The sequence below is a fragment of the Plectropomus leopardus genome, chromosome 7 (assembly GCF_008729295.1).
Source record: "Plectropomus leopardus isolate mb chromosome 7, YSFRI_Pleo_2.0, whole genome shotgun sequence".
NCBI lineage: Eukaryota > Metazoa > Chordata > Actinopteri > Perciformes > Serranidae > Plectropomus > Plectropomus leopardus.
Genome location: NC_056469.1, coordinates 19,356,423 through 19,381,744, shown reverse-complemented (window position 1 = coordinate 19,381,744; position 25,322 = coordinate 19,356,423). Strand labels below are relative to the sequence as shown.

General features: G+C 38.8%; 3 protein-coding genes and 1 long non-coding RNA gene across 6 annotated transcripts; 1 reads left to right on the top strand and 3 right to left on the bottom strand.

The window, feature by feature from the left end:
* Nucleotides 1-36: 36 nt before the first annotated feature.
* LOC121946253 lies at nucleotides 37-2,450 on the bottom strand. The gene is made up of 3 exons (XR_006106001.1): nucleotides 2,346-2,450; nucleotides 658-728; nucleotides 37-304 (listed from the first exon to the last, which is right to left on the bottom strand). It is a non-coding gene; the product is annotated as an uncharacterized LOC121946253 (long non-coding RNA).
* A 2,513-nt stretch (nucleotides 2,451-4,963) lies between these two features.
* LOC121946250 (myelin-associated glycoprotein-like) lies at nucleotides 4,964-10,292 on the bottom strand. Of its 3 annotated transcripts, none has more exons than XM_042490748.1 (8): nucleotides 10,244-10,292; nucleotides 9,028-9,110; nucleotides 8,529-8,882; nucleotides 8,085-8,396; nucleotides 6,768-7,076; nucleotides 6,090-6,174; nucleotides 5,562-5,661; nucleotides 4,964-5,483 (listed from the first exon to the last, which is right to left on the bottom strand). In XM_042490748.1, the coding sequence occupies exons 2-8, from the start codon at nucleotides 9,101-9,103 to the stop codon at nucleotides 5,163-5,165; spliced, it is 1,557 nt and encodes a 518-aa protein (XP_042346682.1). In that variant the 5' UTR covers nucleotides 9,104-9,110; nucleotides 10,244-10,292; the 3' UTR covers nucleotides 4,964-5,162. The 3 variants fall into 3 exon arrangements, with proteins under 3 accessions (XP_042346682.1, XP_042346681.1, XP_042346683.1); XM_042490747.1 differs by having other exon boundaries at nucleotides 9,028-9,120; nucleotides 10,244-10,282; XM_042490749.1 differs by lacking the exon at nucleotides 9,028-9,110.
* A 1,411-nt stretch (nucleotides 10,293-11,703) lies between these two features.
* Nucleotides 11,704-16,630, bottom strand: LOC121946249 (NLR family CARD domain-containing protein 3-like). The gene is made up of 7 exons (XM_042490746.1): nucleotides 16,182-16,630; nucleotides 15,219-15,293; nucleotides 15,013-15,063; nucleotides 13,091-14,894; nucleotides 12,678-12,764; nucleotides 12,158-12,325; nucleotides 11,704-12,037 (listed from the first exon to the last, which is right to left on the bottom strand). The coding sequence occupies exons 1-7, from the start codon at nucleotides 16,540-16,542 to the stop codon at nucleotides 11,704-11,706; spliced, it is 2,880 nt and encodes a 959-aa protein (XP_042346680.1). The 5' UTR covers nucleotides 16,543-16,630.
* Nucleotides 16,332-25,252, top strand: LOC121946252 (B-cell receptor CD22). Its single transcript, XM_042490750.1, has 8 exons — nucleotides 16,332-16,386; nucleotides 18,593-18,997; nucleotides 20,536-20,847; nucleotides 20,927-21,190; nucleotides 21,996-22,268; nucleotides 22,730-22,832; nucleotides 22,917-23,082; nucleotides 23,765-25,252. The coding sequence occupies exons 2-8, from the start codon at nucleotides 18,922-18,924 to the stop codon at nucleotides 23,918-23,920; spliced, it is 1,350 nt and encodes a 449-aa protein (XP_042346684.1). The 5' UTR covers nucleotides 16,332-16,386; nucleotides 18,593-18,921; the 3' UTR covers nucleotides 23,921-25,252.
* The last annotated feature ends 70 nt before the right edge of the window (nucleotides 25,253-25,322 follow it).

Sequence of the window (25,322 nt, the reverse complement as noted above, 5' to 3'; positions counted from 1 at the left end):
GAATGTAACAGTGCACTGAAATAATATGTGTTGCTGTCAGCAGGTTTCATGTTGTTCAGGGTTGTGGTGCAGTCTTTTTGTTTTAAGTCTCCTGTGAAATTTCCTTTTATTGGAGTTTGTTGAGGATTGCTGCTGTCAAACACAACAGTGTTTTCTTTATTTTTCCATATTGCTTTACATGTGTTATCTAAGTTTGTTTTATATTTGTCATCAATGTCAAAGGAGCAGGGGATGGTCACACATGATCCACTGAGAACCTCAATAGTCTTCGGCATAAATGTTCTGAACTCTCCACACAGGGCACCTGAAACACAAATAAAACATCTTTGCATTAGAACAAGTGAATACTTTAAATTAGATTTTTTTAGTGCTTGGTTACCTAATCAGGTACTTTATTCTTACAATAGACAAAAAGGGTGACTGTAAAGATTGTGCCTTGTCCCTCCACTTGTTTTTTTTTTATGTTTTTACCCACCAAATTGAAGTCCTTAGAAAAACAACAGAGCACTTTTGTAGCTCACCACACCCCTCATTTGCCACCGTATGTAGTACAGATACTGTTACACTGTGATGTGTATACTTGACTAATATTGCAAAGTTCTAGTTTTTAATCATTTTTATCATCTTTGACCCAAATGTGGATAAATTTAAGTTTACCTTGCAGCAGACAGCTTATTGAAAGGAGAGTCAGGGCTGTGGCCATCTTTGCGTGTCAGAAGAGGCCAAAACTGTAGAGATTACACATAGAACAATTCATGTTACTAGGTGTCATCTGAAATTAAATCTCATTTTTAGAATAGTTTATTCGGAGGCTGCTCTAAAGTGCAATATTGGCAGAGGTTGCAAATGGAGAAAAGTTTTAATGCCTTTCATATCTTTTATCAATACGGAAAAGAAATGATTGAAAGGGAAAACAGGAGGCTGCATACAGTACAATGTCTTTTATTTATTTATTTTCAAGTGATCTGTTTTCAAAATTGTGATTTATTTTAGGCAACTCAAGTGCAGAACCACATTCTTTATTTTGTTCTGTTTTTCTTTCTTTCTTTCTTTCTTTCTTTCTTTCTTTCTTTCTTTCTTTCTTTCTTCAGATTTACCATTCTAATATTAAGTGACTTAATGTTTAAGTTTTTAGAATCATATTTAATATTTTTGAGTATTTGATATTAGAGTTTTTGATTTGACTTCATTTTTCCTGAGGTCTTTCGAGCAGAAAGGTGAAAGATGTGTGGAGAAGTGAAGGTTCTTAAAAGAAGTGATGCTTTGAAACAGTCTGCAAGGCAAGGACAGTGAGGAAGTCACTAAAGTGTACAGGCGTATCACAGTTATTTGACTTTTTATCAGACAAGATTGCAAACAGCCACACATCTCTTCTGATTTGCAGGAAATTGTTTGTGATATTTATCTATGCTTTCTGTTTCCTGAGTAAGTGATCTCCTTCAGCTGAGACATAAAAAGTCCCCTTGTATCATTTCTCATGTCCGTTAATTATAAAGTAAACGATGAAAGAGCATTTCAAAAATGGCTGTGACCAAGCAACAGCCAGAGCCAGAGAAAACAGCAGATAGCAGTCTCTGCTCCACTAAAAATAAAATTGTATATTAACAATAAATAAAAATGAAAAATTTTAATATACTGTCCAGACACACTGGCCAATAAATCTCCCCTTAAACAGTGATAGCCTAACCATTGCTTAGCGAAAATAATATGGGATTCTTGACCCAGTTCATTGGTAAATGTTGAAGCAGTTGTTTGCAGTTTTGCTGAAATACATGGTCTATCCATGTATTTGCTGTACATTTAAGAGACAAAATACAGCCAAAATGTATGCAGTTAGGAAAAGTATTTCTAGATAGCTTTTAGGTTAGAGAATAAGTTGTAGTTTGGGCTCAAATAAATAGATTTCTGTCAGAAAGGGATTTTTGGGAGAACGCATACAGGAAAACTTCTCCATTTGCAAATACAGTCCGAGACAAAACGAAGCCAAAAACAAAAAACTACCAACTCAAAAATGACCACTCTCTGATCTAGTATCAGAAATGATGAAGCAATTTAACTAGGGCTGCAGCTAACTATTATTTGGATAATCGACTAATTGGTCAATTATTTTTTAGATAAATGGATTATATTGGATTAAAAAAATAGAAATAATTATACTTTTTTTTTTCTACCATCACTTTGCTCAAAAACAGATAATCATTGTCAACAGTGCAAAAAGTGCAGTGCATAATAAGGGGATTGCTTAATCATCCCTGAGCTGTCAAAATAATTTTAAATAATAAATAACTACAAATTCAAATATGAAACAATTCAAAAAATAAATGTTGACAGCTTTTGCAACTTACCGTTACGTTTCTTTACCTCTACAAAAAACGACTTCAGCCTCGCCCAGCTGCAGCGTGTGTCATGCTTTTTGATTTCACACGTACAGTTGTTGCAACGTTGCTGCTGCGTCACGGCCCGTAGATACTAGTACTGTATTTCCACATTTAAAAGCACAAATTCCACCAATTTATAAAGTCGACCGTATCAATACGGTCCTGTAAATGTTTCAAAATAAAATGCCCTGTATGGGATTCTGTCCAGAGAGATGCTGTCAGATGGCTTTTGTTTTCAAAGGGGAGTAGGGAAGTTGGAGTAAAACAGCCCTCTTTGTATTTCCTCATCTCTGTGACGGAGAGAGACTTTCAAACGGCAGTAAAAAGTGGTATAGAGTCAATATAATCATCAAAACACCATCTTTACCGTATTTCTGCTAACATACGCGCGTCACGCGTAAAAAATCGGAGCGCCACTGTTTCTCTAGATGTGATGCAGCTGAGACGCTCCTGACGCTCCAGGCCCTGCTAGAGAAGCAGTGAGTAATAACTGCGCGACATAACAAAGCGATATTCGTTGCCAACACATTTAATAATCGATTATAATCGATTTTATCGATTCGTTGTTGCAGCCCCAAATTGAAACATCACGTCTTTTGCAGTGCTGTGTTGCTTTGCATTGTTTATCTGCATCCTGTTCTAATCACTAATCGTGGCAAATTGGGGTTCAGACATGCTGATGGTTCTTTTTCTCCAAATCAGATAATTATATATTGTGTTTGTCAATGCCCTCAAGAATGACAAAAAAGTGTTTTGTGATCTGACGCCGCTATCAAAAGCTGAATCACTGTTGGAAAATATGTGTTAGCTTTATGTCAACTCTGTGATTAAGGTTTGGTTGTGTATTGACACATAAATGACTTGTGGTCCACAAAAAAACATCCTGGCTGGATGTTTACACGACGACCGTGTTCAAAATTTAAATAACAATGTTAACTGTTTATTTGGGACGGGAAACAAACAGCGGCATGCATTTATCTGAGGTAGGATCATCAAGGTCTGAGCACTTTCAGCCAGGGCCGGCTCTACCCAATTTGGTGCCCTAGGCGTCCTAACCCTAACCCGCACCTCCGCACCCAATAACGACACATCACGTGCTCACACATAATTAAGGAACATGTCACTGTTTATTTATTTGTAATGTTAATATATATATATTTTCTAGACAGAAAGCACTAAGTGAGGGCGCCAGTGGGCATAGAAAATTATTATTTTATTATTATTTTCCCTCGAGGCCAAGGGGGACTGGCGGTGTGGCGGCGCCCCTCCAGCAGATGGCGCCCTAGGCGACCGCCTATATCGCCTATGCCAAGAGCCGGCCCTGCTTTCAGCCTTGCATTGAAAACAAAACAAACCACTGTTGTCTTTAGATGTGTTAATTTGTGAAACAGCTTTGTCAAGACATAAATTCAGAATTATCAATATGTCACAACAGCAAATGAATAAATACTAATGGTGATTTTTCTTGAATCAGATCTTTGCACGAATTTGCCATCTTTACGGGAATTTATCTGGAGCTGCTCGGCATCCTGTCTCCCTCCTTCAGCTCTTCTGCATCCTTCAAATCCATCTTGTCCCACTCAGCGTGGATCTTCTCTTTCCAGCTCAGGTAGGCCTGAAGCCAGAGCTTTGCTCGTATTTGCTTCCTCTCCCTCCTTCCCCCTGCCCCTGTGAGTTAATTTTCAAGTATGCTGACAATGAAAGAAATGACCATTAACAGACACTAGATGGCATCATGTTCATGTTGCAGCACTGAGCATGAGCTTGTTTATTTTCCTTTAGGGTCGTTGTCTTTAGAGGTATTTTTGCTGAAGCAGTTGGCAGTGTTTTCTGTTCCCCTCTCTGTGAAGGCAGTTGCCATTCAAAGCAGTGTTTGGTGAGGTTACTTAGTGAGTGATTCAAAATGTCAAATGCACTATTGTCTCAGCCTAAAAAAAGCAGGAATTCCTTCAGTGAAGTTGTCTGATAATCATCCCAGAAATTCACATTCAGGGCTAATATTTTATATTCTATCAAAATTATGAAAAGGTTACTCAAATAAATCATCACATCGCATCACATCACATTAAACTTTTTTAAAGTGTCCCGGTTCGTAAAACAAAATTTATTGCAATCACAATTAGACATAATTCTCACTAAGATTTACACATTTATTAGAAATGGCATAAATCTTAAATCTTACCAGTTAATTTAACTGGTAACTCTTTAAGGAATAATAAATGTAACAAACACTTGTAGCAATGGTGCATCCATCACATCACTTAGAAATAACAAATTTGATGTTTTGGAGAAGCAAATCTCTGTTTATGGAAGGCAATAACTTTGAGAGGACAGTAGAGATATTTCACACTCATGTTCCCAAGGGAAGAGTTTGAGGAAGCAACTTTATTTATGAAAGGCAGTAAGCACACACACTGGACCAATAGCAAGTTTTGAATTAAAAAAAATACTCAGGAAAACACTGTTATAATATTTGAACATCTGTCAGAGCATCTTATCCAGACACTTAAACAAGCTTAAACTGAGCACAGAACTGTCATTTAGCTTCGTTGTCATATACAGAGGGAAAACTGTATCATTAACACTGCTTCATTTTAAAATCCAATTTATAGACCCATTGGTCCTTAGACTTGTCAATTTTGTGGTGCTTATTAGTTTGCACTGTGTTTTAGAAATGACTCCTGTGTATGTTAGGGACTAAACACCAATGATAAAATTCAATCCATAGTCATTACTAAAACCACCACCGCTGATACAAAAATGATCATAGAAATTATAAGGTTTTTATAAGTTAATATTCTTGTCTCTAAAATGAACCTGGGCATATTCACTACACATGGTCGTCTCTGCATCTTTTCCAGTCTCAGTCTTTTCATATGGCCACCCCATCTCCAGTGCATAGCTCACATGATTCCTGTTGTGTTCTCCCTTCTTCTTATTGCTCTTCCACATCACTTCAGAGTAAACCAGGTCGCTGTCTTCCTCATTCTTCTTCACCGAGCTTTTACTTACAACCTGTTGACTTTCCGGAGGAGTATTTGGCATATTTGACTCTCTCATTGTAATGGTGTTGACATAAATATCCTCCTCCCCTGTGTTAGACACCTGAAATAAAAAACATGTGGCAAAATTATTCTCTTAGATTATCCCTTATTTATACCCAAATTATGAAAAGGTCTTTACCTTATTTTCATTTTCAGTTGTCATCACAACTGAGCTGGTGTCACTTGTGCTCTGAGTCTTTGTAGGATTTTGGCAGCCAGTCCTCTGATGCCTGCAAAATCTAACAGAAGGACACATTATCCTTTTTATTTGGTGCTCATATTAAGTACATTTTCAGTTAGCACTTATACAATACAGCTGCTGATGAATATTGATGACATTCAGATTTTCAAAAGACCCATGAAATACCAGACATAGCTCCACAGAGACAGGCACATAAATTCAATTTTCTTTTGATGGTTTTCTGAAAATTTTGTAAATATTTGCACTACATTTTCCTGGAAACCCAACTTGTTGTTGACTAACACTATGCTTTGAATCTAAATTCTTTTTCATGAAATGTATTCATTATATTGTGTTTTCAGATTGACAATATTAAACATTGATTTTGGACAACTTTTTAGTACACTCATAGAGCAGTTAAAGCTTAAAACACTGCATAGAGTCTTTACTAGTACTACATTCACAGTGTCCCAAACTGTTACCTACCTGAAAGCAAACAGTAGAGCACATAATAGTGACGCTATACCAAGTGCTGAGATGAAGAGTTGAAACAAAACTTGACCTGAACATGCTGTACAAGAGAGAAAAGGAGATTATCAAGGTTAGTCAGAGGCATTAATATGTTGAGTATTTTTTATATTTTTTAGATTAAGTGTGCTTGGACATATAAATGAAGCTTGTTTTTAGGGTTTATATTACAACATAAATTGGTGTAGTATATAAAAGTACTGCAGAAGATGAATAAAAATGTAACCTCTAAGAAATTAACAGTAGTTTAAACATATGCTCTATTTTAGCTATTTTTTCTCCTTTAACTGTGTCATTATGTAGTCTTGGGAGTAGTTGTGCAGGTCGAAACCGAAAGGCTGTGTTGTAAATGTTCATGTTATTTGTAATAAATGTGTTGGAGTGAATCAAAGTTTGACAAATACATCTCAGACATGCTGGATGTTAATTCTACAGACACTTTTCTTACATGTATCCCCACTACAGTATGCAAAACAGTCAGGAGCTTACAAGGAGGTCAGTCTGAAAACTGAACAGCAAAATCACTAAAAAGAGATATGATGCAGATATAGATCAAGTTCATCGGAATTTTAAAAGATTCAGAGAATCTCCAACTAATCAATAAAACTTGTTTTCTGTACAAAGACAGACATTTACTTTCGGCAGATGTTTGAGGCTCAGGGCTGTAGACAAAAAAGCGCAGAGTGGCAGATCCAAGAGAGTTGGAGCTATGGCAGATCAAAGTGGAAAGATCCCTCTCCTGCAGTTGATTCACTGTGATGATGCTCCTCAGGCTTGTGTTTTTCAGAGGCTCATAGCTGATAACCAGCTTCTCTGAATTATTGAGAGGTAACCCATCCAGATACCACTGTAAAGCAGGAGAAGGGTTTCCCACAGTCTCACAGGAACAGGTGAGCTGGGCTGCAGCTTTGGTGCAATTAGATGAGAGCAAGATCTGAGGAGCAACTGTAAAGAAAAAGAAATAAAATCTAAGAGCTGAGCAGAGTTGTATTGTAGGGAAGGATATGTTTGCAATAATACAAGAAAATATGTATTGCTATAAGAAATGGTAAACATTTAATGGAAGTGGGGGTCAGAGGAGACTATCATCAAATTTTCATCCTTATTTGTACCAAATAATTCTTTATAGCCACTTTGACCCATAGTTATTGTAAAGACCATTTGATTCAAAAATGTGTAAAGTTTGTTCAAAATGCATTTAATTTCATGGCTTTTATTTTGTGTGTGTTATTCCTCACAGGGGTGCCCCCAAGAGGATGTCAGGGGGGCATGGCCTCACAATTTGAGGCCACTATTGCTGTCTTTAAGAGTCTGTGGTGCAGTTATTTTTTGGGCAGTTATTTTTTACTCTGTAGTGGTACAGAGTAAGGCTTCCATACCATCCATTGGCATAGGGAGGAGGGCTAAATAACGCTCCAAAGTTCAGCTAAATTTTTATAAGGGATCAACTGGCATGGACCATGTTCAAAGGGGTCCCTTGGACTCTCACCTCAAAATATCTGAATGAACATGGGTTCTACGGGTACCCACAAGTCTCCCTGTACTTAAGAGGGCTTGTTCTCAGTAAATGTTTTGTTCTTTACAATCATTGTACTCTTTCAAGTTGAGCTGCTTACTTGTCATTGTAAGAAAAGGACAACCAGCCTGTTTGAAGAACAATAAATTGCCTAACAAACATAACACATTAAAACAGGTTTGCTGTAGAATTTAAAATGTGAAAAGTAGAGATATGAGTCTATATGCATCAGAAAATAAGTAATATAGCTGTAAAATAAAAATAAAAAAATAATAAAAAAAAAATATAAATTTATAAATAAATAGGGTTCTGATTTTCAGCCACCCTATCTGGCCACCCCTGTGAAAAAAAATTGAGGGCACCATTGTTGCCTTAAAACAGAAGTTTCAAAATTTTACAATTCTATGGATCAATCTTATTCTAACAAATGAACTCACATGATATATCTGCTGTGAAACTTTTGATAACAGCGAACTTGCTGCTGCCATCTTGTTTGTTGTAGGTGGCAGTACAGGAGACTGTCTGTCCATGATGGAGGTGAGAAGCAGTGAAGGTCACTACAGAGGTCTGGACTTGAGTTTTGTCCTGATTCTCCTGCAGTGTCTCCTGACTGTCACCCAGCCTGGGGGTCCATGTCAGAGATGGAGGATGAGACAGACAGGGAGCTGGAGCAGAGCACCTCAGACTCACTGAGGTTCCCTCCTTCGCCTCCAGCGTGGACGGACTCAGAGTGGGTCTGGGTAGATGAGCTGGTGAGAAGGTACATAAGTCATTTAATAAACAGTTATTTGTTAACTGTTTGCCAAATGCAGTAAATGCAAAATGAGGTTAAAGCAGTTAGGGGGATGACTTAAGTGTAAGTAAGTGGACTTTAAACCTACCATTGACTACAATATTCAAGACTTGTTGAACAAAATGATATCTCAGTGCACTGTCACATTCCAATTTGAAGTTATATGTGTTGCTGTCAGCAGGTTTCATGTTGTTCAGGGTTGTGGTGCAGTCTTTTTGTTTTAAGTCTCCTGTGAAATTTCCTTTTATTGGAGTTTGTTGAGGATTGCTGCTGTCAAACACAACAGTCTTTTTATCATGTGTCCATATTGCTTTACATGTGTTATCTAAGTTTGTTTTATATTTGTCTTCAATGTCAAAGGAGCAGGGGATGGTCACACATGATCCACTGAGAACCTCAATAGTCTTCGGCATAAATGTTCTGAACTCTCCACACAGGGTACCTGAAACACACACATTTTGAATAAGACAGGTTACACCAATGAGGTCACTGTGCTACTCACATGTCTTTCTCAAGTTTTTTTGTTTAACTTTTTGTTATTTTTGTAAAGAAGTCATATGTCCATGTATAAATTAACGCAAACTCACCTTGCAGCAAACAGGCAATGAAAAGGACATTCAAAGCCCCCGTCATGGCTGTTGCCCGGAGAGGCAGAAATGCCATCTACAATCTAAAATAATCTGAAGATTAGAGATGAAACAGTTCACATATTTGATACATTTCATCCTTAAAGTAATATGATCTTCAGACTAGGGGTGGTTTGAAGGCCGGTGCCAAATGTGATATTTAAGCTCTTAGATCACCATTGTTGGTTTTTTTTTTGGTTTTTTTTAACCGAGTTTTTAAATCGTGGTGGAAAGCAGCAATAGTATTTAAGTAAGACACTGACTTTTTTCTGCTAAATCCTATTCAATATAAATATTATGGGTTTTATGTAATTTGTTAGGAGCTCTATAAGGCGGGACGATGCAGTGCACTTATTATTTATTTAAGGAAAAAGAGTAATAGGTTTCTACTTTGAAAATAATTACTTGTAAAAATGAAAAACTGAACAATTAAATTAATAAGTGGTTATTTTAAATGTTATTTTTGGGGGCTTTATGGCTTTATGCTATAGGTCAGCTAGAGGGATGATGGGAAATGGGGATGACAAACAGCAAGGAGCCATTGGTCAGTCTTGAACCCAGAGCCGCTGCAACTAGAACACATACCCAGCACCTAAATAAATGGTCATTTTAAAACCAATTGTTGCAGATTTGACAGAGTCTCTATTAAAGTTCGATCACAGTAATATTCATTCAAAGGTCAATATTGTTAAGACATTTCTGTGTGACCTTCTGAATTGTAGAGATGAAAAAGTCCCTCTAAAATGGGGAAGAATCCTTAACTGATATGCAAAAAAATAGCTGTTTGTTACACATTTCACAACTGAGACAACACCTTGTCTTTATTTGGCAGAATGCAGAACATGATAAAATGCTAACAAAAAAGTGATATGCTGAAACAAACACACAATATTTGGTTTTTGCTCTTTTATTTTAAATTACTGTTAATTAACTAAATACTGTCGAGCACTGTCAAACAATGTAAAAATACACAATCAATACAAGTTAAAAATTTCAAAATAGAATCTTTGCTCTCAGTGACCATCTGTGAATGTGCCTGTGCTTTCCTTTCGAAATTTACAAATAGATGATGACACATTTAAAGCCCAGTGAAACTAACTCTTTCATAAAAAATCCTGCTATTTCAATCTTAAATTTTGACTTATTCATGTTTGTCATTAAAGTTAGAATGACTTACGTTTTAATCAGGTCTGCTTCGCAGATAGATGTACGAAGTCGAGGTAAAGTTCCTCAGAAGTGAGGTTGACTTTTCAGAGAGCTTGTAGAAATTATTTTGAATATGAGGAACTTGCACAAGTGCAAGGAGGTGGCATATCTTTGCGGGACATTTTCCACTGGTGAGCTAGTGTTCAACTAGTATGACAATGTCATTTTTTTCTACTGCCATCAGTGTCCTTTCAGTTATAAAAACATAACAGCCAATGGAAGTCAACATTCAGAACAGTCTGTACTTCACTGCTATTGAATGTCTGCAAACAAGAGTCAACATTAACTTCTCACTCTGTTGACTTTTGCCAGCCTCTCTTGATGTACTATGTCAGGTATTTGTAAATCAAATCATTGTTTTGGATCTAAGACATTGGCATTGTGCTTTTCTGCTAACCACAGATATGTTACATTAATATGTTTTATGACGTTCAGATTACACATATATGAGCTATGTTTCTTATCAAGAAGTGAGGGGGATTGTGGCTGGTGTGACACTAAGGCCAGGTGGCTGCCAAGCAGCACACAGCAGCAGACCACTGTTTAAAACCAACAAAAATGGGTCATTTTTAACGACAGGTGTTTGTAGCTATAGTGTTTGTACCAAACTGGAAATTTAAGTCAAAACATGTTTTTCTAACCCTAACCAGTTGCTTTTTGTGCTCAAACCTAAGCACACATTAAACACTGAGCTTTCACAACATAAACAGTAAAAATTGAAATGTAAAGTTTTAATATATCAGCTACATTTGAAACACAATACCAACATCTATTCTGATGATTCATGTTTTACAATTTATCTGGGCTTTGTTTTAAGAGAAACATGAAAAATACATTTGTTTGTCAAAATGTGAAATATTTCAAATAAGTTTGTTTCAGTTTTGGGTCAATTAAGTGCAAGAATGATCTATTTCTTATGAACAAATAGATGTGACAATAACAGAAATCTTACACCTATACTTATTTGGAATCTGGGAGATGTAGTCCTGCGTACAAAGTTCTCCAACAGCAATCACAGTTATTAAAGGAAATAAAATCCGTCGTATTTAATCATGTTTTATATCTGAGTTCTGTGAGACCACAAACAGAACTGATACATCATTCTCTGAATGCATCATTGTGTTCAGTTTTGAGCGAGCGACACGAGTCTCTGACATTAATGACAGAACTTAGCGGACATCTGAAACATGTCATCAGTTTAAAGTTCTGTTAAATTCTCATCAGATTTGTCGTGAAGAATCAAGCTGATTAAACAGTGTTAAGTGTGTTTTCGGAGTTGTTGAAGAGGGTTCTGATGAGCAGAAGTACACCATTAGGATCAATATGAATTCCACTTTTACAGATTGAAGTCAGCGTATTTGTTGACTCATTGTGGATGCTGTGAAAGCATCTGCAACTTTATATGGAGCCTCTAACCATTACATTAAATTGCTAAATAACTTGTCTTCCTCCGCTCAGGTTTGTAGAAGACTTTAGCAACTCTACAATATTCTGCTGCAGCTCCTTGGCTTTCTCAGCGTTCTCTCCTTTCTCCACCTGTTCTCCTGCCACCTGGAGCCCCTTCAGCACAGACTCCAGGGCATCTGCATTCTTCACTGAGTCCATCTGGTCTCTGTCTGCTCGGATCTCCTCCACCCAGTCCAGGTAGGCCTGAAGTAATCCAAGGTCTTCCACGAAGTTTGCAATAATCCGGAGTCCCGGTCGACGTTGCTCCAGCTCCCTCAGCCTCCTCCTCCCTACCTCTCCAATGTCATTCCCTACAATGCTGACAAAGGAGAAAATAACCTGTTGAGTTGTCATTGTGCCAAGGCATTAACTCACACCAGATGGCAGTGTTTCAATATATCCTAACATTGAGAACACTAAGCAGAAGTTGGTGTCTTACGTCAGTGTCTTCAGAGAGGTGTTTTTGCTGAGGCAGTGGACAATGTTTTCAGTTCCTCGCTCTGTGATGCCGGTGATGTCCAGATAGAGTTCCTCCACAGTCGTGTTGTGCTCCAGAGCGTTCCACAGCTCCAAAATGCCCTCTGGACCCAGGTTATTGCCACACATACTATATGAATGAGAAGAGGAACCATGTTACAGTTAAGGTTTGAATAAGTCCTAAAAAGCATTGCATTCAGTCCCCTAAAAGAAAGTCTCTAGAATAGATGAAAAGGTTTTGATTTTTTTGTTGAGACAACACATCCAGACTATGCATCTAGATCATATTAATAGGTTAATCATATTACTAAGAATTATTGTTACATATAGCTGGGATGTACTGACAAAAGTGTGACAATTAATACTCATTATTAACACTTATTATAGGCCTCAGTATCCCTGCTGGTTTTCAGTCATTGTTTCTGTTGTTAAAACACATTCTATGTGGTTTTAGCTGTAATAAATACACTGAAATAACTTACAAGAGCTTCTTCACTTGACACTCATTCGACTTCAAGACTGCAGACTCTAAAATAGCAGCCTGCTTATCCAGGCAGTTGTATCTCAAACTGAAAAAAAGGAAGAAAAACATTAGATCAACATTATTTTTGGCAGTCTGTTGACACTTTTTCAAGAATGTGTATTATGCTGAGGCTTTCAGGGGGGCTGGAATCAGTCCCATCATGTATTAAACAGAGGGCTAGGTATACTGGGGGGACACAAAGGTTGCCTATCTATCACTGAGCTAACAGTCAGTCAGACAAGCATGCTGTCAAAAGGAGTAGATACACACTGCACAAAAAGGCATCGGCCACACTAGAAATTCAAAACAGACTTGTTTTCTTTGTATATTGTCAATTCTATTTGAATGTTTTATCTAAAGTCAGTTACTCACTAGAGAGATTCACAGCGGTGGAGGATTGGCCCCAGTCTGTTCAGTCCTCGGTTTCCGATGTTGGAATAACCTAAGTTGAGCTCCTGCAGCTTGTGTGGAGAGAACTGCAGCACGTAGTGCATGGCTGCACAATCCACAACACTTAGCTTCATTTTAAACAGGTTGAGCTTTTTGATCTCTGGTGCTGCCATGCTGGTTGCTTCCTTCATGTGAAACTCCATGAGGCAGTGGAGAAGATTGAGGGCTGCCTGGTTTTTGAGCTCCCTACCCTTAAACTGGTCTTGGAACCACAAACCCAGCCTGGCAGGGATGCCATCCAGTTGCTCCATGGAGGAAAGAACAAGGCCATCCAACTGACCTGCTAGCCGAGCTCGGAGCATTCCCATGAAGAAGCGTGTGAACATCTGAAGGCTCTCCAGCTTGTCCATGTTGAGATCTGTGTTTTGCAGGGGTGCAGCTCTGGAGGATGGTGGATGTAGCCCAAAGCACCAGAAGTCCAAAGCTTGGATTATGTCCTCCTGACTGAAGAGACTGATTGCACAGTAGAGGGCAGCCAGATGCTCTTGAACAGTCAAGTGGAAGAACGAATACATCTCCACTGTTTCCTCTTTGAGAGGCTGGAGGATGTGACAGAGAAAGGTGCTCTGAAGATCTGCAGGAGTAACACCATAGTTCTCCAGATCTGCTCTGCTGAACATGATCTTTTTCTGTAGGAGGTTTTCATAAGCCAGTTTTCCCAGGTTTGTCAGTTGTTGCTTTGCCAGTGAGAGAACCTCAGATCTTGGGGTGTTTCTCTCTGCACTCCCCCTCAGTGCATGGTGCTTGACTGCCGTAAACAGGTAGCAGAAGTAAACCTCGCTGACTGTTCTCGGTGGGTTTAGCTCCAGAGAATCTTCAACATCTTCATTTCCTGAAGAGAAGAACTCGGCCATAGCCGTACAGATGATGTAGCAATAAAGAGGGATGAAGGACAGCACAAAAAGGTTGTCATTGCTCAAGATGTAATTATAGACTTTCTCAGCAACTTTTCTGTCTTTGTAGAACTTGGTGGTATATTCCTTCACCTGGTCCTCCTCAAAGCCCAGCACCACACAACATCTCTGGAAGAAACGCTTGGGAGCTTCAGTAGATGGTCTTGTTGTAAGAATGACTGATGCCTCTGGGAGAAGGCTTCCCTTGATTAAAGCCACCATTAGCTCTGACACTGGCACTTTCGACTGAATGTCAATGTTTTTGTTAGGACTGTTCCAGACCAGCGGGAATTTGAACTCATCTAACCCATCTAGGATGAAGAGCAAAGAGCTTGGTGAGGTGAAAAGATCAGGTAGAGCTGCTTTCAAGTACCGGAATCGTTCTCCAAGTAGCTCCAATAAGCTCAGTGGCGCTTCAATCAGATTGAGCTCTCTGAAGCGCAGGTCAAAAATGCAGGTGAATTCACGCATGTTCTTCCCAATCGCCCACTCATAGACTAACCTCTGTACTGCTACGCTTTTTCCGATACCAGCAATGCCTTTCACTTTAATCCTTTTGGGGGGACGTCCTGATGGTCCTTGGGGTTCCAATAAATGGCACGGTCGGATGCGCTGGCAAGCCTGATGGACGTAGATGCGAGCTCGTCTGCTTGCAAGGTCAAAGTACTCGTGTTGACTGCTTTCGACTAAGTCATCATCCTCTGTCACAAAAAGGTCAGTGTAGCGGATCTCGATGTGAGAAGCTGAGTTTGAAGCCACTCCCTCACCCTCTGAGTAACACTTTAACTGCTCTGTGCGTTTCAGCAGAGTTGTTTTATGGGCAGAAATGGGAACTACAATGAAAGACAGCAAGATGAAATATATTGTCAATAAATTTGAATTACTCTTCAGTTTTCTAGAAGATAACTACTTTGACAAATCTTCTTCATTTCACCTAAAAGACTGTCATACCTCGGAGGTTGGCCAGCTTAACGCTCCTGCTAGGTTTCAGTTCTTCTTTAGCTGCATAATGAAGACCGTTTTACTTGAATGCATTTTCAAAACATGGGAACAGTTTGAGTATTTGTACTTGTGTTATTTTTAACACGAAAAGGAAACCTTCAAAATAATATTTAATATTCACAAATCAAATTTATTATAAGTTTATAAAGCCATACCTTGAACATCAGTAGCCAGGGTAAATCCTTTGCTTTTTCCTTTAAACAGTTTAGCAAGGCCTTTAGGCTTCTTCTCTGTGGGTATCAAATGATTCATAAGATAAATACAGCATTTAATGCATATGATATTACATAGTTGCATGAGTCCAAACCTTTAAATAACTGAGTTCAAATTCATTTATTTGTCTGGCATCGTGACATTAAACAGTGGAACGGGTGAGACTAATGCCATTGTTGTCAGTGGTGGAAGTATATGTTTTGTGATATTTGTGATGCCCCCTTTGGGTCAAGTTCAAAATGCTTTGGTAGGCTTATTCGACAATACATGCTGAAGATATAAACTAACATTTCTGGTGAATTGTAATGGACAGTTCACTGCTAAGCCCAGCCCTTTGTGAGCAGTCTTTGATTGATGGCAGCCATGTTTTTTGTTATTAGAAATCTTGTTCATTCATAGTGCAGTTGTGTATCTCAGTCCCACAATGTTGGATACTAAATGTGGTGTTGATAGAATCAGAATCCAATAAAGTTTATTCATATTACTGTTTTTCCACATTATGAAAAATATCCATCATGGCAGACTGCTAAAGGTCCAAGAGGGTTTTTTGTAGAGCATATTGATATATGCTATGATAGATATTTTTTTTTCCAAATTTGAAGTTAATGAGAGTCACATTGTGAGGGGGGTGGCATTGCTAAAATTGCATTGTTGGGGTGTAAATTAAATGTCACTATTTTGTTGATTGGTATAACTTTTCTTGTGAAGCAGTTGCACATTTGAACCCTGATTACTGGCCAAGACATTACAGTTGATTGTGCCCTGTTAATAATCTTCTCACACCTGTTATTCAGGCAGTAAAACTTGATTTATATCATGTCTGTCTTTCCTTAAACTTTTAATGCACCGGTTTAATAGAAAAATAAATATTTAAAATCATCATAAGTGTGTTTAAGCAACCTTACCTTCAACCTTTACAGGTTCAGGCGCTGGCTTACAGATGACATCGTTCCTGCAGTGTCTCTCCACCCAGACCTGCAGATCTCTGCAGTAATAATCCTGCACCTCCCTCAGCACCTGCAGGAACTTTTGGCTGTTCTCCTCAGTGGCACACACCATTTCCAGAGCCTGGGCCACAGCATTTGAAGGTGACCTCTCCAGCAAAGACAGGTAGTGGGCAGGGGAAAGCACCTCAGCATCACGCAGCCAACGCAGCAAGGGTGCTGGATGGTCCAGAGTCCAGTTCAGCAGCAAGTCTCTCTGAGACCGGAGCAGTTGCTGTGCTGAGTTCATGGCTTCACAAAAAACTGCTATGGAGCATGACATAAGCACATATCAAGACGTCATGCTAATAACTTACTTTTAAAAGCCTACAGTTTGGAAAGTACAGAACAGTAATGAATTGTGCCCAAATAATCCCATGCTCAATGATTAGAAAGCTTACCTTAAAAAAATCTTTTGTTGTTATGTTCAGTGTAGCTTTATCTCTCGTCTATTTTTGCCATTGTAGTTTCGTGTATGTGCAGGAGAGCTGTTTGTGTACTGTCTTAAGGTGCACGGAGGCGGAGAGCAGTGACTTAGGCTGTAATCCAAACAACCATTCAAAGGGTCCATAGTTCAAAGTGTTGAAGTCTTTGTCCCTGCCTCTGATTCATCGCTTTTCTTTGATCTTGCAGAAAACATGCCAGTCCCCTCAAGTTATTACGAAGTAACTCACAATAGGAAGAAAAATATCAAACTGTTGTGCATTTTTACTACATATTTTGACTTCCAAATCCAATGCAACGGTGAAACATGAAACCGAATGTAACGGTCTTATATTTTTAAAGCTGTTTTTGCTTTGACCAGCAGTCTTAACAGCGTCCTGTTAAAATGCAAAAGTTAAAGCTTGATACTTTTTACTCTTTGCCTCCAACATCTTATATAACTGCAATGACCTACTTACACTGGCTGATATTTATTGTTGACACAACACTTATCATCTTATAAATCACCATCGGGCAGAACAGTTAATCATTAATCAGTTTTATTCAACTTTCTGAGGAACTTTTATCGGTATCACTTTTATCTCTGTCGGAGATTTGGTTAGGACGTGTCTGTGTAGACACAGGAGATCAGAAAGGAACACATGCAGTTGTTAGGACCTTTGAGGAAATGACCGACAGCATGAGAGTGACTCACCCACTGTCATGTGTTGTCTCACAGATACTTGCTGAGGTCTTTCTTTCCAAACAATTACTGGTTCCACAACTTAAATAAGTATTTGAATTATTTGAAATGTTGAAATAATTGCAAAGTTTGAAAACTACCATTGCTGATTATAAAATGAAGGCATTAATATGTAATGACTGTAATAAGCAAAGATTTAAGAAATAGAAAGCCTAAGATGGGGGATCAAAGTAAAGTCCAGCAGCACAATGAAACACTCCAACTTCCCCCTCTTTGCTCCTCTGTCCATCCTCTCCTCTGTCTGTGCTGGCAGAGCTGGGTTGCAGTCATGCATGTGGACACTGTCTTCCTCGTGTGTCCTCTGATTTTTGGTAAGTAATTAAATAATTTCAGAAATGCATTAGCTTCAAATTTTTGTATTAATTTTATTAATTATTCAGTCATGTTTAGCTCATTAAATTATCCCCTGATATCTCCATCATTACCATAATTATTATTGCAAGAGATGGAGAAATTATTCATGTTTTTTTCTGTGAATGTCTCCAGCAGAATATACTGCAGTGGATGATTACATTATATTCACAGATGAGTATGATTTCTGTTGATTTAATAATTACTTACCCATTTATTTATTAATAAAATCATTTATATCTCCATGAAGTCGATTACAATGTTAAAAAAAAACACATATGCAAGTTTTTCCTGGAATAATCAAGATAACTCGGATTTTTAAGCATTGATTTCATAAAACGCACTTAATATAAAACTTCAGTAGTAGTAGATTTTCTACAGCCAAAAGTGCAGTTGCCTTCTTCCCTTTTCTAAATATAAATCTATGGCGAAATTGTTCTAGGTCATATCATGCCTTTGCAGACAGTGCAGCTAAATACATCAGCTCTGACTTTGTTAAACTAAAATGAATTATTTATGATAACCTCTCTTGAAGATCTCAACGATAAATTTGGTTACACTTGTGAGAGCATTGTAACTTTTTGATCGGCCATGAACTCTGGGACTTGTCTTTGGGTTTCATAATGGTCAAGTTAAACTAAGAATCAAACACACGAGACATGAACATCAAAATTATGAGGCACAATTCGATGTCTGAGTGGCCACTGTCTTCTGTGATTTGAACTCGAACATCAGATCTTGTGTATTAGTAAAAAAAAAAATTAAAAATAAAAATATTTTCTGTTTTCTGTCACAGCAGCCACTGTGTGGAGGACGGTCCAGGCTGTCTCTCCTGTGCCCTCAGTCCCTGACCATGTCCAAGCACTGGTGGGCTCCTGTGTGGTGATTCCCTGCTCTTTCACTCCTCGTGCTCCTCACTCTCTCAAGGGGAGGAAGGAGAGGGTGGACGTCCGGCTGAGGTTCAGAGGCGGGGGCCACTTCTTCCCGCTCCGAAGCACTGCTTTTAACAGTGAGGACAGAGATCAAGTGAGCCGGGATTTCCAAGGCCGAATAACCCTCTTTGGGCGACTTGCAGATGGAGACTGCTCAGTGAAGATAGAAAGGATCAGCCAGGATGACTCACGGATGTTTGAGATCGCTCTGAAGAGAGGGGAAGACTTACTCTGGGGGAAGCCAAGGAGCTTCAATCTGGATGTTGTGGGTGAGTGAGGGAGTGAACTGCCACCTCTCTCTTCTCTTAATAAAGCATACCATTTTTCGGGTTATAAATAGGGCACTGGCTAACTGGCAGCCAGACGGACCTTGGCATTGCTGAATAGGTTTTACTTAAGTCATAAAGTTGTTTTTGATTTTTGTTCCATTGTTATTTGTTTTATTGGCAGATGCAACTATTGTGAGATGATTTTCAGTTTAGTAGGATTGATTTCTTAGTGATAGACAGGGCAACAGGTAGGGGTTTTTTGGTTTTAATTGAAAAAGTGTTGAGTATATCCAGATTGCAGAGTGTAATGGAGTGCTTCAACAAAGGAAAAGCAATAATGTGGTGGTTACTTATTACTTATTATTGCTTCTCTCCAGAACCGTTGTATGGGAGAGCAGAGACAGCATGTGTTAAGTTGATGTGTTTTGTGTAAATGGAGTGCATTTGTCTGATTCAGCAAAGCCCACTATGTGCATCTTGTGCTGTTTGATGTGTGTTACATAAATTATCTTGTATTGGCCTTCTATTTGTTTTCCTGGACGTGCTAAAGATGTTGCGGTGCATCTGTGACGTCTGTGGAAGGTGTGAGTTTATACCGTTTTCAAAGTGGTTTGTTTGATTTTGCAGTTGTATTTATGCTGTCCAATAGTGGTGGTTTTTGTTCCAAGTGTATGTTATGTAGTGACTTCACACTGCACACGATGTGGATTTTGTGCATGTGAGAAATTACATTGGCAAGAATTTTTGAGTATGGGATGTTAGCTTACTGGACATACTGAACTGCCCCACAATGCATTGTCTATCTTCCGAGTGCACAACGACTGGCATAGTACTTTCTTAAGTTTTAACAGTTTTCAGGTAAGAAAGTAAGTCAGTTTATCCAAATAATGCCAGTTTGGAAATTTGCTGCGATGATTTCAGAGACAGGAGAGCTGCTGGCCGGGTCAGACAGGCCGTTATGACTGTCGTACTTGAATATTCTTCCGTGTGAAAAGTCTGTAGGAAATGGCAGACTTATCTTTCATTTAAGTAATCTGCATATTAAGTATGTAGTAGGTGAACACTAGTATGTGATTCCAAACACAGCTATTTTTTTTAAATGGTTATTGAATTGCAAAGTGCAGAAATGCATGACATCCCTTCAGGCCTCCATCATGCCAAACACAGCAAACAACCAATGAACCAATTTTAAAAAATGAACCCCAATAGTGGACAAGTACTTTTACATTTTATCCAAAATGTAATAAATTAAGATTAATTTAATGAATTTAAGAAACAATCATGAAAAAGATTAAATTAAAAAAAGTAAAACAGCCAAAATAAGAAATTTGGAAGCATCCACCTTAAATACACAATCACACATTGGCTGTTGTCAGATAATTCCTAAACCTACATAAAAATGAAAATTTGGTGACAAATAATTTGCAGTAACAGCCTTTATATGATATTCTGCACTGTGCTTTTGTGGAATTATTAATAAAATAAAGTACACCTCAGCTGTAAAACACAGTAATGATGGATATTTTCCTCACTGACAGACACCCCTGAGGCTCCGGTCATCAGTGGTGTGTTGTCTGCCACTGAGGGACAGCTGGTCACCCTGAACTGCACCGTCAACTATCACTGCCCCTCCAGACCTCCGGCCCTGCAGTGGAGATTGGAGAGAGGAGCCCAGCTGAACAGCTCCGAGCCTGGGGAGGTCCAGACACTCCACCCAGAGCCCCACAGGCCGATGTTACTGGCCTCTCTGTCCTTCACTGTGTCACACCAGGTGAAACCCCGGCTCAGATGTGAAGTCAGCCACCCAGGAGTCAAAACACTGGCCATTTCAAAGGACCTGCATGTAACATGTAAGTATAGTTTTGACTTGTATCTTTGTTTTTTTTCTGAGTTTACGCTAAAACCATTTCTATTTTCTATGCTCTATAGTTTCACCAAAAGATGTAAAGATTCAGGTCCAGTCCCTGATGGTGCAGGAGGGGGGTAGCGCCTTGTTGGTCTGCTCATGTAAAGCTGACCCCCCAGTGTCTGAGTACCGCTGGTCCTACAGTCAGCACGGCCGCACGGTGCACCTCGACCAGCGCACACACACAGTCCGGGTGGTCAACGTGACACGAGACATGAGGGTCCGCTGCTCAGCACAGAACCTGATTGGTCGAGGAGAGTCGAGGCCCACGCCACTGAACATACAATGTAATCCTACTTCCTGTTGACCTACCACATAAGGCCATACACACATACATTTGGATTATTAGACAGCAAGCCTTCCCTGTATGTGTTGGGTTTACAAAGCTGTCAAAGAGTAGTTGTTTGTTTCACCTCTTAACTGGCCAAGAGTGGCGAGAGTTGTTCTCTATTACACCTGTAACCACACCCAAAAGTGATGTCAGGGTGAACTGACCTCAGCCTGGAGTACACTTTGCCATCACTGCAGCAAGTTGAGGAGTTAAACCACTAAAGCAAAAAAACAAGATTTTCAGCTGGTGTTAAAATGCTCTTAAAGGTGTTACAAGCCATAATGTCACTGAATGAGGGCTTTGAAGCAAACATTTGACATTTTGGGAAACACGGTAATTCACCTTCTTTATGGAATTTAAATTAAACACTCACATGTCTCTACAGTTACTATGGAGCCATGACTAACAACTGGTCAGATGAACTTTCAAACAGAGACTCAAGGAAGTTACTGGTCCCAGTCAAGAAATTATCTGATACTTAACACCCTGTAAAATTTGTTTCTTTAACACTTATTTTTGTACAAAATAAACAAGATATATAAATTAATTAGTGAGCTTTACAAGAAGTGCATTTTGTCAGGCTTTGCTTTGTCCTCATATTTACCGCACAGACACAAGAGTGGTATTGATCTTCTAATGTCACTAAACTCCCTGTAAGCAAATAAGTGCATTTCCTAAAATGAAGAACATTAGGTAAATATTTAGTCTATCAGGTTATAGAGTTTCAGATGAAGATTGAATGTGCTCTTTCTCTCCTACAGATAAACCGCTCATCCTCCGGCTCTCCTCCACCTGTGTTGTGGAGGATTCTGAGTTACTGTGTAGCTGTTCAGTCAATTCCAACCCCAAACCAGCAGTCACCTGGAGCGTGAATGGTACCGTTCCACCTCACGATTACAACGTGTCGGTAACATCAGAGCGTGACACGCTAACAGCCACTCTGAGGGGCCACATGGACAAACCTCAGACTGTGATCTGCTTTGCTCTCAACGCACTGGGAAATGACTCCCTGATGCTGCTGCAGGGAGGTGAAGGTGTGCTCAAAATGCTGTTTTTTTCCACATTGACAAAGACAACAGCTCTGCCTCTTGTTCATTTGCTCGGATCTAAGGATGGGGCTGAGACATCTGTGCAGCTTGCCTGCAGCTTTGAAACATAAGTAGAGGAGAATATGTGCTTAAAGCTGCAAAGAAAATTCTATGTTGTTGTGCCGTTACTAAACTATGAGCACAGCTTTGCTGCAGTCCATTGCATATTTCTTTTTATTGCAGTGCTGAATTTGTTACATTTTAAAAAGCTTTTGCAAATCTTATAGTGGATTATCTAAGTAAAGCATTTACATCCAGCTTTAGCAATGACCACTATGTCTAAAAGGCCTCAAGTTAAACTATAATATATGTTGTTTAAACTATGGCTATAAGAGAAAACAGTAATTATTATATTATACTTTTACACTGTATGCTGATACACTGCTGCTAATTTTGTCCATAAACAGAGACAGTACCTTTGTTATGGTTGGTGACTCCTGCAGCGTCCATTTGCCTGCTCATATTCCTTCTGTGTCTTTCTCTCTACTGCCGCAGAAAGAGAGCTGGAAAGTATGTGAAGCAATTCAGCCTTTTAAATGTTAACTCGAATTTGTCTCACTGCCTTGTCTCACATACCTGTTCTGCTCCTCTCAGAAATGTCCTGAGTCGACGCCCAGCTGTGTACCCTGAAGGATTGGGGATTTATCAGGATCAGATGCCCCTTTACATTAACTGCACGGAAGTGACTCATATCTACACCAACGGCAGCTACCAACTTGTATACCAGAACTGCACACCTCTTTTTGTCCACACTAAGCAGGTATTTAAATAACGTAGCTTGAAAGCTAAAGTTGCCAACTTTTATAAAAATAACTTCATCATATTTGCTGAAATTGTCACTATATACTGGCAGTGGTTCACGAGGCAGATAATCTCAAATGGCATTTGTCAGGATCCACTTTACATGCACAAAAACAATCAGAGGAGTCTCTAACGCAGCTGTCAATCATGTTAATCCCAGTTTGTGAAACTAGGCAGCGCTTGTCATAATGAGTCAAGATTCTGTTACTGTATTGGCTTTTTTGCACATCAGGTGATTTTAGAAACATGTTAGTGTACTGTTAAGCTGTAAAATGTGAAAGTTTTTGACTCTGCCGCCATGTTGAAGACAGTCGAGCAAAAACCAAACACCAGCCATCAGACTGATAGCCGATGGGCTCCGTGATTGTGCTCTTGGCAACAGAAGGTGCCGAATAAACTACTACTGCCATTACTATTGCGCATACCTCCACTATTATTATACACGTGATTGTTATTGTCACTTACATAAACTACAATATTTGCATGCAAATGACTAATTTTAGTAATTAAATAAATGTATTAGTTTTTGTGTCTATTACTATTGTTTTATGTTATGCTGTTACTATTATTGTTGCTGTGCATTTCTACCCTCTCTTTGTCTTTCCTTTGCATAATTTAACAACATCTGTCTCTTTTTTTAGATTCGTCCAATGGGCAGAAGAGGTGGGGAGAGAAGGAGAGGGGGAGAAGGTGGTGGAACAGACAGACAAGTGGGTTTGGGGCTGAGAGGCACAAGAGAGGTGCAGGGTACCGCTGTGGCTGACGCAGAGACGGCCATCTACTTGGAGATCCTCTGAGCTCACTGTGATGTCACATGATTCACCTGCTACATTAAACTCACATTAGACTTCAGATTCATTCTGACACTGATGGTAATACATCCTTTATGTAACACTCAGTTATTTGTATATATTGTTAATCCACATCTACTATATATCTCACCAGCATTTCACAACTATGCACTGTGTGATCTTTTGACGAGCTAGTGGTGGTCTATCTCTCTTTTAATCTCCGTATTGAACTCTTTGAGTGTTTGCCTGTGGTCTGCCTTTGTGCTATCTCTTTTTAAATATGAAAGATGAAAGGGTTTGATAAAAGAGCTTTTTTTCAATCAGTCTTGTGTACTTTTGCACACAAGCACTTCAAATTTGAGTTGGTCTTACCACCTGCTGCTTCAGATGCATTTGTAACAGCAGCTGCAGCATGTTAACACAAAGCGATCCTCAGGTGGTGTTTTTAAGTTCAATTTAATTAAATTGTTACATGAAATCCTACTAGGTACAACTCCAGTGAAATCAAATTCTGTCTGCTCCTCCAACTTGTGCTTTGCAATGTTGTCCCTTTTTTCCCTTTGAAGGAAGAAAGACTGCAGCTCAACCTGTCACACAATCTGCAACATTTATTAAATACATAAAGAGTGTATCACAGTGCTCACGCTCATTGCAGGAAGAGCACATATGTAATTAATAACACTAATAATGGCGTTGTTCTATTAAGCATCCCAGTAAGTTTTGCCAGTGTCAAGGAAGCACAATAAGGCCCTAAAACTGTAACACCTAAAGGTGGCCGACTTTTTATTACTTTTTCGCACCATTTTTTATAGAACAGCCATTTACTGTAAGTGCAAAATTTCAACAGTAAGATCCAGTTAGAACAGTCAACATTAGAAAGAGGAAACTGGACTTTTGGTTGAAGTCTTTTTTTTCCACACATCAGTCCACATAAAGCAAAATTTATGAATATTTTACAACTTCTTTATAACTTTTCATTTGGTTAATTGTGCAGTTTTTTGTACTTATATTATACTCCTGTAATTACATTTTGAATTTAATTTATAATGTATCTTTCCTTATTTAGTTTTTATCTTGTTTGTGTCTTTATCTAGTTTGGTCTGGAAGTTTCTCCTGGGGATCAGCACAGTGTTATCTGGTTGCTAGACCTAAAAAACTAGGAAACAAGGACCGCCACTGTTAAATTTACACAGTTGCCGTTAAATCAGGAATGTGAGAACTTGAACTGTAATTAATGATGATTACATCTGTAATTTTACTGTTATAAGATTTCAAAATGTGTGCTATGAAAAATGGTCTATTAAAATGTTTCTAAGGGACTATACTTTATATATCAGAGTAGGGAAGTGACTGCGTTGTGACTTTTGTTTTTTTTTAGATATTTTATATGAGTGGCCGGGGGAAAATG